General features: G+C 30.3%; 1 protein-coding gene across 1 annotated transcript; it reads right to left on the bottom strand.

Annotated features, from left to right (window-relative positions):
- Positions 1 to 2,477: 2,477 nt before the first annotated feature.
- On the bottom strand, positions 2,478 to 9,027 carry LOC111008098 (protein DETOXIFICATION 27). The gene is made up of 8 exons (XM_088118663.1): positions 8,658 to 9,027; positions 8,032 to 8,573; positions 7,831 to 7,917; positions 6,326 to 6,382; positions 3,874 to 4,112; positions 3,160 to 3,278; positions 2,922 to 3,011; positions 2,478 to 2,624 (listed from the first exon to the last, which is right to left on the bottom strand). Exons 1-8 carry the CDS (start codon positions 8,937 to 8,939, stop codon positions 2,568 to 2,570), a joined length of 1,473 nt encoding a protein of 490 aa, XP_087974789.1. The 5' UTR covers positions 8,940 to 9,027; the 3' UTR covers positions 2,478 to 2,567.
- Positions 9,028 to 15,992: the final 6,965 nt, after the last annotated feature.

Consider the following 15,992-nt stretch of genomic DNA (forward strand, 5'->3'; position numbering starts at 1 on the left):
CTACTATGATTTTGGGATAAATACAATGGACCTCACAAACGCTCTACAAAGCACTCTCTAGATGCCACAACAATGGCCAACTAGCTTCTAAGCACTATGTCAATAGATACTTAGAAATACAAAACGAAAAACCTCACTAACCTCAAGAGAACATGCTGCCGACAACGCTCTACAAATCAAGTTCTCTTTTCTTCCTCTGCCAACCAAAACAATGCCGCCACCTTACAATTTGTGCACCAACACAAACTAGCCGTCACCCTTTTTTTTCTTTTTGGTTTCCATCACTCACGGCGAAGTCGCATGAAAATCCTCCATCATGTGTATTAATATCAGGTCATTAAAACTAATGAAAACAAGGACAAGCTATGGGCTTAGGTGTGACTATTTTGGCCCAATAACCTTTAATAATTATTTTGTCTCCATTATATCCAAACAACTATTTTATTATTCAGGTTCTTCTTTAAATGAAAAAATGAAAAAGAAAATTGTAAAACTACTTAAAAAGAAAAAGAAAGTATAAAATTTGGTTAGGACTTTACAAAAATATTTACATAGTATATTATAAAATGAAGAAACCATGGGGCCTCTAGTCTAGGCCTTGTTGGCCTATGGGCCTTGCATACCTAACCTTTCTAATTTATATTTTTCCAGCCAGCTTCATATACTAAAGGGATATCATAAGAGTTTAATAAACATATTTTAGTCGTGTTAAATTAGTTAATTAAATTCTTTAATTAATTATCAATCTGAACATAATTCATGAGTATAAAATCACAATTTCGAAATTCATCCTACATCGTGTCAAACTCAAAATAAAAATGAAAAATACCTTCAGTACATTATTTCCAATCATCTTAGTGAAGCTTCTAAACTTGTTAGGGAGAAATCACCTCAACAAATTATAGATCATAAAATCCATAGGCTGGATATGAATTCTCGGATGCTTTTTACTTTTGTTAGATATCCATAAATGAATTAAATTTATCCAACAGTTTCTGGGTTGAGTGGTGGTTAATTCATCCTTAACATCAGAATTAGCATATCACAATATCTATCAGAGCCAACTATTTTAGCTTCATTATATATCAGAATTAGCCCAATATATGCTACTGGTTAAGTTGCTGAAGGGAATAGAATTGGAACTTGGAAGCTTTAGCCTTTGCTTGTTCCCCTTTTAATTTGATGCTCTGATCTGTGTGGACAAAAATTTTATTCATTGCAAAATCTAAATTCAATTACCGAAACCCTTGAATTTTTTGTTTAAATATTTCTCTTTGATCTACAATTTTACAACCTTCTAAACATAGAGGTGGTGTTGAAGCTTAGGAGGGTCGCGGAAGTGGATGATATACGTACTCATTAGGAGGGTTACGAGAATCAAACGAAAGAAAAAGATAAAAAATTATGCTCGTTTTCTTACCATTTCTTAATTCATTTGAGTTTTTTTTTTTTTTTTTTTTTGGCGGAATTTCAAAAACAAAAGGTAAGTAGACATGAGTTGCTATTTAGCTACCATAATAGGCCAATGAAAGATAAATGGTGAAGAAGATAATGAGTGGACCAAGCTATAAGGCTATAATTAGGACAATTATATGTCAAACATTAGAGATTTTGGCTTACAAAGAAACCAGCTGCCTTATGATTACCAATCAGGGTTTAGAAATAATTGGAATATGATGTGTTCAGAGAAAAGACAGAGAAAGAAAAGGGGAAGAAAAAAAACCCAATCTTTTTAGGATTTGGAAAGCACCGTATTAATCAAGTTTTGACATAGCTATGATCGAATGAAGAGGAAAGAAGACAGACGAGAAAAATGTAAAGAAGTCAGAGCCCGCTGAAGAAACAAATAAGACATTTCATACAAAATAATAGAAAATATACATGTATTTTATGTTTAGTACCAAATTTAAAAATTGAGTTTTAATTTAAAAAATAAAGATGTATTTAGTAATATATTTGTAAATTATCGAGAGTTATCAACTAAATATTTAATTTAATCTCAAACATTATTTATTAATTTATTAACGTATATATTATAAATATGGTATAACTACTATTTTATAATCTTATATAATATATAGTATAATATATGTTAAATATTTTAATTTTTTTAAAAAAATAAAATAAGTTTATAACACATTAGTTATAATTTTTTTGAAAAAAAAAAGGTAAAAGAAAACTTAATATTGTAGCTGTGGGCCTCTTGCGGCGCAGACGCAAGTGTTTTTGGATAAATTTAATTTTGACAATCATTTAATGCTTCAATAAAGGACCAGAAATTGAATAACGTTTATTTTATTAATTTGTCCTCCTTAAACAACCTATATATGAGGTGTCAATTTCATTCTTGAACTAAATATTTTTATTTCAGGAAATTTTAAAAGGAAAAAAAAAAAGTTGATTGAGATATTTGAAGATCTTAAAAGCCTAGGGTAAAATTGAGAATTAATTGTAGCAAAATTGGAGAGAGAGAGAGAGAGAGAGAGAGAGAGAGAGCATTTGCTTATTAATATGGGAAGCAAATAAACATATGTGAATATTTCCACTTTGAGAAAGAAAAATATAACTTAGTGCTCTGGAGTTTCTTCTGCCCACTTCTTAATGTGCATGCTTGCTTTCTCTGCCTGAAAATTCATCACATTTTAAGCCAAATGACTCATAAACCTAAACTACTTAATTATTTCACATAACTTACGTTAACTCTCAACCAAATTTTGTTCAATTTTAAAAAAGCTTCAATTACATCCCTCCATCTTATAATTCTAATAGGTCTTGAACATATTCATTAGGATTCCTTTCAATGTGGGATGATTAGGCATTTTGTATTTATAAATTCAAAAGTTTGAGAAATTTATTGATTTTTTTTTTCTTTTAAATTACTAAATAGGCAAGAGCTCGTTGGAGAGTATTTTAAAATTTACCTCTTTATCCCAATCGCATCGAATGGTCATAATGGACAAGATCAATGTCTGAATTGCTGTTCCACCAAATATCATTCCAGCCCATATGCCCTAATCACATTTCATCCACAACGTCATTAATAACATAACATCTTATGTTATACCATTTTTTTTATCTTTTTCTTTTTAAATGAAGTTTTTTTTTAAAGAAAATGGTAAAGGAATATATTCAAAAAAATAAAAATAAAAAAAAAAGTACCATAACTCCTTGGTTGAAGCCTCGACCCATCAAAAAACCAAGAGGCAATCCAATTAGATAATAGCAACCTAAGTTCACGTATGCAACATATGATTGCCACCCCGAACCAACTGCCACGCCTGTCAAAACAATCCAAAATTGTAAAGCGGGAGAAATTATTCAATGTGACTATCACGATGTGACTATCTCTAATAATTATCATAACTATTTATCCATTACATTCAAGGATGTAAAATTCCAACCCTTCAAATGATTTCTTGCGTGGTAGACAAATTAGAACATTAACAGTTTTCTTATTGTTAATTTTGAAAATCGTACTTTTCAACTTTTTTTTTTCTTTTGGAATTTACCTTAAAAAATGTATTAGAATTACAATTAAATTCGGAAAATTAAAATTTCGTTCGATACTCATCTCATTTTTCATTTTTGGTTTATAGATCATTTTCATTTCCAAAATTAAGGGTTGCTTGATACCATCATTTTAAAATGTAAACTTTGTTTTTTTAACAAATGTCTCTCTCCATCTTTCCTTTATCGCTCTCACACATCTCTTTCCCTCTTTCTAAGCTTTTTGTCTTTAGCTCTCTACATTTTTTTTTTCGAGAATGCAACAAAAAGAAAAATAGTGAACAAGTTTGTTCTTTAAAAATAAAAATAAAATCATGATGAAATGAACTTCAAAAATAAAACAGAAAGCCAACTTATAAATCATACCCGAGAGAATAGGCTGAACACTGTTAAGTAGAATACTGAAGGCCAAGAGAACAGAGAGCTTCTTAACTTCTTTGAGCACTGCTTTACTCGAAGTGAATATCAAAGCGATTTTGGAGTCGAATATCATAATCAATACCCAGAAAAATAGTCCAATTATGACCGATGTCACAACCGCCACCATTGTGGCAAATTTTGCTCCTTTTCCGTTTCCAGCTCCGAGCTCATTCGCCACCCTCACTCTAACCATCATATTTTAAACAAACACGTTAGTTTACACATTAAAATCTAACATATCTCTCTCAGTAAGATATTCAAGTTCAATCAAATTAAGGATACATAAATTTGAATATCCGACCTCAAAAAAAAAGAACAAATATTCTTTGTCGTTGAACTATGCTCACCTGTTTGTTAGGAGCCATACATTAAATCTTCTTTTTGACATATCATAGAATGTTACTCTATGAGTGATAGGTTGTTAATAAATTCTCTCTTCCAATCTTCCTTTGTAATATATTATTGTCAAAAGATTAAAAACCATGTGGAAAAAAGCTTCTATCCTTGTGTTAAAAAAAGTAAAAGGTACGAAAAAGCTAAACCTATAAATATATATATAAATACAAACTTTAGTTTTGTTTTTGTACCTTTTTCTTTTTCCAATGAATAAGAAGGGTCACTTTTCACTTTTCCCAAAACAATCCCATTTTTTATTTCTCCTTTCTTAAAACCTAGATCATAGGTAGTTGCCAAATTCAGTTTAATATCATGCAATGATTTCTCCAGGACTAAACATGTTTCGTATCACTAAATTAATCTATTAAATCAATTATAAAGATTTTATAAAAATGATAAAGATTAGTTTCTTTTCCATAAAATTTAACTAATAGAATATCCCAAACCAATAATGATAAAAATAAGATTACGTGTTAATATGAATATAGTTCCATTGATTAAAACTCCACCGTTAATTTACTTAAAAGAAAAAGAAAAAGAAAATAGAATCAGACAACCTTTGAAAGAATTTCAAATCAGAAATGAAACTAAGTCAGACTTCCCACTTTTCAGCATTTTGAAGGGGCCACATTTTTAATAAAAAAAAAACAAAATCAATAAAACAAAAACAAAAAGGCAATATTACGACAAATGTATTTTATTTATAATTGTTTTTTTTTTAACATTGTAGTTACAAATATTCTTAAAAACAAAGTTGTTTTCTGACAATAAAAAAAAGACACATAATTTTATGGTTGAGAAAAAAACTAATTTTATTTCCTATTTGATCCTAAATTTTGTAAAAAGAAATTAATTCAGTCATTATCACTCATTTAACAAATATCTGACTTCATTCTAAACTACAGCACCTACATTACATGCGATTTTAACTATTTGATATTTCTTGAAGAACTTGTTAAATAGTTTCTTACATACAATGACTGAAATGAACTTTCACCCAAAATCCAGATGCATAATCGAATCACACTGACTTTCGATATGAAAACGAAGTTGAGGATCGAAAAAGGACAATACAAGTCAAGGTAATAAATTTACAAAAACAAAAATGAAAGAACCAAGAAATTGAGAAACACGTTGATTTGCCAAGTTGAAGGAAAATTCATGAAATGCAGAAACATAGGGCCCGACCTATATTCTATACATTTCCGTTTTTTGTTTTTTTTGTTCATTTTAAATAACATCTAAAGAATTCAAGTATTATAAAACAATATTTTTATTTAAGTTTCAGAATAAGGAAATTAGAACAAAAATGAAGAATCGTATCTTAAATTTTTATATAATTTTGAGAATGTCTAAAAAGAGCAAAAGAGAAAAAACAAAATTAGTTGCAAAATACTGAGACTTCCTAAGAAATTTGAAAACAAAATGCTTATAATTTTGAGAAACCGGAACGTTATCAAACGGGTGACATACATGATATGGACCCGCTAACACACCCATTTCAATTTCAAACCAAACACTTCCTTGTTACTAGATTACTTTAAAATTCTCACATCCATATACACAACATTTAAAAATAGGGTGGGTTCACAAAATAAAATAATAAATTATTTAATAATGTATCAAATTGTAAATGGAAAAAGTTATAGTATCTACAAAATAAATATGTAGTTTCTAAAAGTATGATTATTGAATTGCTTGGTCCACAAATATTGTTTTATATAAAATTCAGAAACTAAAACAAGTATGAAAGGCAGAAAATTAGATTTAAACCAACTGTTTTACTTTTATCAGCAGCATTTACAAACCAATGATATATTAAATTCAAACCTGAGTATGTAAAAGACCATTATTATTATATAAAGCTAGATAAGGATGGTAATTAAAATAAATAGTTAACTTGTAGTATAAGCAAAATGAGATCTTTTAACTCATCAATTTCGAACCATGGATCTTTAAAAAAAGAAATAATTAAGAAAAATAGAGTAGAAATTAAAATTACCCGGAACCGGCGAAAAAAGCCAAAGGAATCATCAATTCCCAGCCATTAATTGTCATGCTGTCGAAAGAGACCAGTGATTCATACATTATATGTCAGCTTTTAATAGCCAGATGCACAGAACAGAGACAGTCTACAAATTGGAAACGTAACTCTTTTTTCGTTTTTTTTTTTTTTTTTTTAATTTCACATGTTGCCCCCTAATATTTTAGGTTCATGTCTGGTTCTAAATCATGTCTATTATTTTTATATTTTCTCAACTTTCTTGGCATCTTATGTTTGGCCTCTCATTTTTCTAAATTTGAGTAAGCAAATTCGTCTACAACATTATGTTTTTAGTAATTTGTTACAAAAATCAATTATATTATACCTAACGATTAAAATAGAAGCTTTAAAAGTTCAAGCGCCACTTTTTATTAAAAAAAAAAAAGGTTTAGTTTATAAATTATTTTCTTGAATTTTGGATTAAAATTATTTGTCAATACCATTAACTTTCGTTTAATAGAAATATAATATCTAACGTAATATAATTTCTTTTTTTCTTTTCAATTAATTAATGAGTGGATATCACAAGTGTAAAGAAAGAAACCAGATTTTCTACTAAATAATTAATAGATAATCAAAATCAATAACTATTATTTATGTAAAAGATTACATGCTAAAACAGGACCTTTTAAAATTTGGACCATACTAGGTTTCAAACAGACTGATTAATTTTGTCCTTCAGAATTCAGATACATTCTCTTCTCTAACATTGGTTAGAAAAACCTTTTAAAATTTTAATTATGATTTTTTTAATTACTAATATATCTTGTTTAGATTATTAGTAAAAATTAAATAGAGATTTTTTAAAAAATAAAGAATAAAATTAAAATTAAAAAACTAGAGTCAACGTTGAAAACTCAAAGTACTATGAAAAATGAAGACCACAAATACACCATATTTAAAACATACGAACCAAACATATTTACTATTTAGTTCCTATGTTACAAGACAAGTATAAGCTTTTTGGTCGCAATAAATAATCCCAAGCAATAAAATCATAAACAAGATCGATAGTTCAAATCTACCTAACCCATATTTATTGTACTACAAAACTGTGAAATAATTCGTTTTCAAGCTCAAAATGCTTTTGAAATATGACATTTCAAGGTGCAAACATAATAAAAATTAGACCAAGTTTTGAATTTTTTTTTTTAAAAAAGAAAAATATGAATTATAATAATGTTACATCTTCAAATTTTCAATTTGAATCGTTACTGTTTTAAACTAAAAAATCATTTCAATCAAACTCGTCATCACAAACTCCGCTAGTAATTGGCAAGTTTTGATTGCAACGACTCGGTAAGTTTAGGCAAATAATTGCTCTTGTAAAAACAGTTATTTCGAATTTACAAACAAAGAAAAAAGACCAATGTTTTTGTTTTTTATTTTTTATTTTTATAATATTATTCAACGATAGAGACACCACGATGAAGTATAAACAAAAAAAGGGTTGAACTCCTTACCATACGGATAAAGCATCCACCGCAATCTTAGCATTCTCCAAATTTCCAGCCATCACTATCAGTATTCTGTAATACCAATTCTCCAAACTGTAAAATAGTTTCAACAAAAACAAAAAATTAATTAATTAATCTCCAAAAAAAGAAAAATAATATATGTGGTTGGCCATGAATCATGATTATGGGTGAAAGAGAGAGAAAAACCAGAGCATGAGGCCGGAAGCAGCCGATAATTTAACAAACTCCCAAAGCCCAGAAAAGGCTTCGACGGAGAAGCCGGTCCAGGTGAGCGGGCAACCGCCGGAGACGGTGTAAATCAGAAGCCCAAACACCAAAACCCACCACGAAAAGTTAATGGTAACGGCGGTTCCGACCAGACCCAGCTTCAGCCCATAAACAAGCAGCCAGCTCACCAGCACGTGCACCACCAGCGCCACCAACGAAACATAAGCGATCGCCGCCGTCTTCAGCTGGCTCTGCAGGAACCTCTGCAGCGGGAACTGAAACGCAAAGCTAAAGTGGAGAGGAATCAGCAGCATCGACACTTTCCCCGACAGCTCCGCCAAATCCGACGGCTGGCCCAGAAGCTTCAGAGCCGGCGTCGCGAACAGATAAATCGGCAACAGAAAAATACAGCAAATGAACAGAACAATCCAAGACCGCTGCATATATATCCCCAACATGTGTAATTTCTTCGCCCCGTACGCTTGCCCACACAGCGTCTCCAAAGCGCTCGCCATCCCCAACTGAAACCCCCCAAAAAATATGAAAAAAGTTTAGAAGCCGTGGTGGTTACTAACGAATGCAGGGAAGGTGTTCGACGAAATTACCAAGAGACCAAAATCAAAGCCGACGATGACATTATTAGCGATGGACATAGCGGCGAGTTCTAGGTCGCCCAAATGGCCGGCAAATGCCTGGGTGATGACGAGCATGGAGTAGGAGGCGACGCGGCTGAAGATTGCGGGTCCGACGATGTGCCAGAGCTTTCTGGACTCTGCCCAGACCCTGGTGGAAAGGGGTTCATCGTCATGGTATTGTTCCTGGATTTGGGACTTGGGTTGCAAGAGAGGCACGTTGGCTTCTTCCTGGTCTGTAAGGTTTGACGACATGATCTTTGATTTTTGATTTGGTGAAGTCGAAGGAAGAAGAGAAGGCGCTGATTCGTTGGGCAATGAGAGATAAATGGGTGAAGTTGAATGAAACCAAATAAATAGCGGAGAGAGGAGAGAGGCGGTGTGTGGTGTGCAAGTTTCTGACGGCTGAGGCTGCGTCTATCTCCCGGGTCCACCAAAAATATTAGCGGTAACCAATTCCACTTTTTCCATTACCCCATAAATTATACCAAATGGGATCAAATAAATATATATTAATACAAATATCAATACATTTTTTATTTTTTAAAACAATATCACAACACTGGTTTTTGATGGGTCTCATGTGTTCTTTTTTTAATAAAATTTGAACCTAGTGCTATATATTTGAATACATGTTCTTTTTTACCATTTTTATAATTTTCATATTTTGTGTCTATTTAATTTTTATAGTTTTAAAAAGTCAATTTCTAATTATTTTACTTTTCTTTTTGTTTTGAAAGTATATTTTGAAATTAGAAGGAGTAGAATAGATATTTCAAGAGTGTTTTCTTTCCAAAATCTACATTCTCTCTTCTTGCATCATTTAATAGCTTTTGTTTTGTTCCCGTCCGATTCCCTGCTTCACCATAGATCTCGGCTAACTACGGAGTTTGGAGTTGGAAGACATTTGTCCATCCATAAATGACACCCAACTATTTGTTTCTTCTCCTTGTTTCTTTTCAATAATGATATCATTCCAAAATCTCACTAGAAAGAATAGATTTAATAATAATAAAATGAACAGATTTGTTTCCTTGTTTTTTCCTTTGAAAATCGTGACAGCATTGGTATCTAATGTTCTTATTGTTTTTCTTTAAAATATATATATATATATATATATTTTTTAATTTCATTTTCTCATCTTTTTACTTACATCAACTAAAATTGGTGCGAGAGTTTTAAGCAACTCTGTATTCGGAACACAAGTTTTTTTTTATTCTATTTATTTATATTTTTGTTAATATTCTTATGTTTCTTTTCTTAAATGTATACATTGTTTTCTCGTCTAAGTTATTAAAATATTTATTTTTAAATATTAGATTCATAACAAGTTTAGATCCATGGTAATTAACATCTATTTCTAACCAAAAGATCATAAGTTCAAATTATTGTATTCCTATTTTTTAAAATATATTTTGTCTTGTATTTTGAAAAACTCATTAAAAAAAAATTGCAAAAAATCATATTTCCATCCAAATCATAAACAAATTTATTGTCTTTGAGTTCTCGTAAAATATTTTGTTTGCTGTTAATTCTGATGGCGACTATTTAGTTTTATCTCTCATAACCAATTTAGATGGGTTACTTTTACTGTATTTGTATTTTTAGGTAGTTGGTCCTTAAATTTGAAGATAACTCTGAATTTAAAAAAGTGACAGTTTGATCCTTCACTAGAAAATAACCTTAAATTATCAAGATTATTTTATATTATTTTTATCTTTTTAAGTGTAATATTTTCTTTTTTTTTTCTTCCCCTCTCCCTCTTGCCTTCTCTTCCTCTCTCTTCCTCCCCTTCTTCTTCTCCAGTTCTGCTGTTCCATCTGATTTTCTCCCGTAGTCCCATCAAGCAACCAAAACAGTTTATGAAATCAAGCTGGCTTAATTCTCCTTCATTTATGAAACAATATTTTTTTAGATAAGAGGAAGAGAAGGAAGAGAAGGTTTAAAATTTCCGTAAAAATTTTAGGTCAAATTTTTTATATTTCATGTTTGTGTGATTCCTAAACATTATTGTGTGTTTAAATTTTTTTTACTTAAATTGCCTAAACATCACCAAACAATTTGCCCACCAGATTCATGCATAGAGACAATTTTCCACTTGCGAAAGCGAGAGAAGAGGAGAATGTGTAAAAAAGGGAAATGGAGGTTCAATCTTTGCGTTCTATTGCGCATCGCCTTCATTGACGAAAGTGATCGCCGCCGTCCATCAATATTCCTCTTCGCAGATACTTCAAATTCCCCAATTGGAACGAGCAATCAGAGCACGGGGCCTCCAGCCCAATTTCGGTAGATAGAGAATTGAAATCCTTCTCTTCTCTTATCTTCCTCTATCTTCTAATGGTTTCATAAATCAAACAGATTCAGAAAAATGGGGCAAGAAGAAGGGGAAGAAAGAGGGAGGGAATGGAAGAGAGCCAGCAAGAGAAAAATAAAAAACAAAATACGCATAATATAAAACTATTCCATATTGCCATGTCATTATTCCCTTAGTCAACTAACCGTCATATAAACTTAGGGACCATTTATAACTATTTTTCAAAGGTTGAGTATCAAACTGTCAGTTTTTTTAAAATTCAGAAATCAAATAGACATTTATCCTCAAACTCAATAATTTAAAAGTGTATTTTATCTTTTTTTTACGTAAGACTCGTGTCATTTCCCAAAACACATGTCATTTTAAGAGATTTAATTTTATTTAATTTTAATAGAGAATTTAAAACTTTTAAAATTATAGAAACTAAATTGAAACTATGACATATATGAAATAAAACGTTCTTTTAATGCAAAGGCAAAAGACTAAAATAGAACTTAAAAAAGTTCATGGGATAAAGGAAGAATTTAACATTAATCTAAAAGAAAAAAAGTGAACAACTTTTGTTTTCTACAATACCGCCAAATTAAATATGCAATGAAAATAATCACATTACTTCTTGAGCAGCACGGAACGGACGGCAGAACTGTATTTATCTTATTAGTTTTTTTTTTCCCCTTTTTTGGAGAGGAGTATTTATATTATTAGTTATTTATAAACGATCGGTCAAAAAATAGTATAATATTATATTAAAAACAAATTCTATTTAATTCTGATGACTCCGCTATTTTGTTTCTTCTTCTTCCTTTTGCCATAGCTAAATGTTTAAAATTTAAATCTCCAAAATTGAAAACTAAAGGGGTGTGTTTAGTATGGGAATATTGAAAATGAAGGTGTGGGAAGTTTCCAAAAGCTCTTGAATGACAATATCTACCATTTAATAAGTAATTTGATAATTCTATTTCATAGTGTAAACTAAGGGGTGTGTTTTATGAAAAATATTTAGAAAAATCAGAGGGACGAAGCCAAGAACAAATGTGTTCCCAACCTAAATTTTAAAAAGTGTACGGTACAACCTATATATGGAGGTATGAATTCAAATTCACAATGTTTTAGATCGTTTAGGTTGGTAGTTCATAAACTTCCAATAATATTATCGAATAAATGGATTATTTATGAAGGTTTAGAGCATGAAAATAATTGTTGATGTGGCCCCAAAATTTGAAAACAAAAGCAAACGTGATATCCATGGACTGAAGGATGAGGTGTGAGGGAGAGAACATGGGGTACTCCATCCTGAATTGATCCTACAAAATGCTACAGCTTCCACTGGGTCCTCAAAGCTGAAAGCTGTCGACAGGCCATAAATTAATGTCGCCCCTTGCTCTTTCTCCATTGTCCAAATAAAATAAAATTTGGACTAAAATTTTCTACTATGTACTTCTTAGACTTTATGTAGTAATTTTATGTAGCCAATGCTATTCATGTTATTTACCAAGCCATAACAGAGCATGTGCCCTATTATAAATTGTAATAGCATGGTGGACATGTGATAAAAAGAAGTAAAAGGATCGACTGGACAAAGTAGGATATGAGATGTTTAAGTCGAATTCTGATTGCTCTCGAGAATTGTGACAATCGAGGAGAATATGAAAAATAAAAATAAGCACTCTAAAACTCAAGTTAGTCTCAATTTGAATTATTTTGTCTCGAGCGAGCAATCAATTTCGTAGACATGTGTAAGGAAAGAAACTTTATTATTTATAGGTGCTTAGGAGTGGAAGCCATTCTTTGACCACTTTGCACGCTCGGTGGATTTCAGTGTACATTCAGCAGGAGTGGTAAGTGGAAAGTTGGCGGTCAGGTGTAGGATCGATAGTTCTATCGGTTGAGTTCAAGAGTCTCACTTAGGTCCAACTCTAAGAAAGTGTTTTACGTCGAACTTGCAGTATGAGAGGTACCTTTCACCTCAAATTAAATGCAATCCTTATTCTGACACGTGCCATGTCGAACTATACCCCTCCAACTCCGACATGATACATTATTTCAAGAGATGATATGTTATAAATGTATGTAGTACTTTAATTTGCACGTGGTCCTCCATTCCTTTACCATTCAATTATAGTGTTACTAATAACAAGAGAAGCATTAAAGTGAGCATAATTTAGCGATAATTGACATTATCTTCAACTAAGAGATTGTGAGTTCGATTCCTAAGTACTTTAAAGAAACAAAAGCACTTTTAATTTTCATAAGAGTTCAAGATATAGCTGTATGAAAAGACACCTTTTTTCCGCAAGTAATTGGAAACTTGGATGTCGGGATATTTACACCAATAATTAGGAATTTAAAACATGTCAAATTTTAATTCGTCAAATGATACGTAATATTTTCCAATAAAATAGGCTCTGAGTCAATGATAATTATCACTTTTATCATTTGGATTAACATCAAATCACGGAAGAAAAAAAAAGGCACCACAGGGAAAAAAAAAACAACTAATAATACATAGGTAGTAGACTAGCAAAAACAATTAGTACCAAAAAGGACGTTTTTTAATTTGATCATGAAAAATGTCATTTGTATTTTTCTAACTCTTTTACAATTTGATTTTGACACTTCTACCCTTTTAATTTTGTTATTATTTTTTAAAATTAAATATCCGAACTTCTATTATCTTTCTTAGATTCTAGTTTTTTTTTTCCTAACCATTATTATTTGATAAATACGTCAAATTTAAGAACACATCACACCGAATAAGATTAGGGAGGGAGGCAATCAGAGATGGAAGACAATTGGAGCCGGAGTTGGGGAGAAATGGAGACCGTAGAAATCCAGCAAGACAAAAAGAAGGGCAACCAGCTAGTCCTTTGAGAGTTCTTCAAGCTTTAGCAGATGGTACAAAACTACTTTTTAAAGAAAATTTACCTCCATCAAGAGGTGATACTCGTTTATTCAGGCCTTCCGTAGTAGTCATATCAATTTCACTAAGCTATTCAGTAATTTCTTTTGGTTATCGCCTTGTTTTAGCCTATCTCCATATCGTTGTTTTTTTATGGATCGCTATTTCAAGTGTTGCTCTCATCTGTCACGATATGGATCCAATAATAAATATTCTTTTTTAGATCGTCTACGACTGCTGCTCAATCAATTAGTTATGAAATACTGTTAACTGTATGTGTATTATCAATATCTCTACGTGTGATTCATTGAGACATAAACTTCTACCACTTTTTTAAAGAAGATTTTGTTAGGCGATGCTACAAATTGACATAATCAAGCGAGGGAACAACTATGGGGCAAAGCGGTGGGTGATAGAGCTAGTTGCAAGTGGGGCTAAAAATACGCCTTATTTCTTACCTTATATATTTCCCTTATTTGTTCACATTTTTTATTCATTGTTCGCTGTATTTATTATTTGTTACTCTATACGTCGTATTTGTTATTTGTTTCTCTATTCGTCATATTCATCTATTTGTTTTGTTTTTGGTCTTAGTATTTGTGTTTCTAGTTACATTTTGTTTATTGATATTTATTGTATACTCTTTTTAGATTGTTTTAGATTATCGTTTATTGTTGAATGAATATATTTTTCTTTAGATTTGTTAATATAATTTTTCTGAAAATTTGTTGGAAACAATATTTGAGTTAACAAATATTGTAAGATTCTAGAAATATTTGAATTGTCCTATAAAGTGGTAGAGAAAAATATGGTGGGATTCTCCTATAAAAAAGAAAGAAAAATAATATATTCATTTTAAAATTATTTTAGGGAGGCTAATTTCATAACTAAAAAATTAATAGAGATTTTCTTATTTATACGTTTGACCATGTTTTGAAATTACCTGTTTTAAATGGCTATATATATTGTTCTCAGTTGAATTTTTTCGTCTAGCACAAAGGTTGAATCTTCAAATATAATAATGCATGGTATGTTTTCGTTATATATATATATATATATATATATATATATATATATATATATATATATATATATATATATATAATGTTATTTTTTTATTGTTATTCTCGTTTCTCTCTGTCTTGATTTTTTTTCTTTTATATTAATATAGTAAAAGAAATATAAATATAATTTATTAAAAAAAAGAACAAAATAAAATTGATTTATTTTTTAAAAATGATTTAAATTGTAAAGATATGATATAACAAAAAAATTTTGATAATTTTTTTTGAAACATAACCAAATTTGTACCAAGAAATAAAAAATAAAAACGTAAATTCAAACACTCAAAAAAGTTATTTTGAAAAGTATTAAAATTTTAATTTATTATAGGTTGATTTCAACTCAAATTTAAAAAAGTTAATCACGTAAAATTCTGCTTTAACTTTGACTCATTGAGTTAACATTATGGATTGAGATATAGATCTTGATGGTGGGGCCTGTACAAACTCGATCCAAATAGTATTTAGGCCCATAAGACTTGGGCGTTTGCTTTGTTGGGTCGGACCGAGTGATAACGTCGCAAGTTTTCCATAAATATCTCTCGGGTAAATAGTAATTATGACTTTTATGCATTTACATTAACATCAAATCACCCCAGAAAGAATTTTAGAAAAAAAAATCAAAACATAAGGTACACTAGAAAAACAACTTTTTGAACTTTAAAAAAAGGTCTTCTTGAATAATAGTTCCCGATGCAATATCGCTTTCACATTCTATTTAAGTATATAAATTTTTCATATTTTATTTTAATTTTTAAAATTTTACTTAAGTTATTATTTTCATCTGTGCCAAAAAAAATTTCAGATTATTTAATAGAAATATAATGTGCAAATAAATCTCTTTCTGAATAAATATTTGAAACTATATCTAAGAAAAAAAAAATTAGCAAAAATGAAAATTTAAACTCACGACTTCTTGATCGTATATAGATGTCTTAATGAATCGAACTCATACTCCATTAATCTAATATTAGTGCTTTTAACTTATCAATATTCATGGGGTTCCATCTCAAAACCAATTGGCAATGAGAGGA

This window comes from Momordica charantia, assembly GCF_013281855.1.
Source record: "Momordica charantia cultivar OHB3-1 chromosome 10 unlocalized genomic scaffold, Mcharantia_2.0 BLBB01000010.1, whole genome shotgun sequence".
Classification (NCBI taxonomy): Eukaryota; Viridiplantae; Streptophyta; class Magnoliopsida; order Cucurbitales; family Cucurbitaceae; genus Momordica; species Momordica charantia.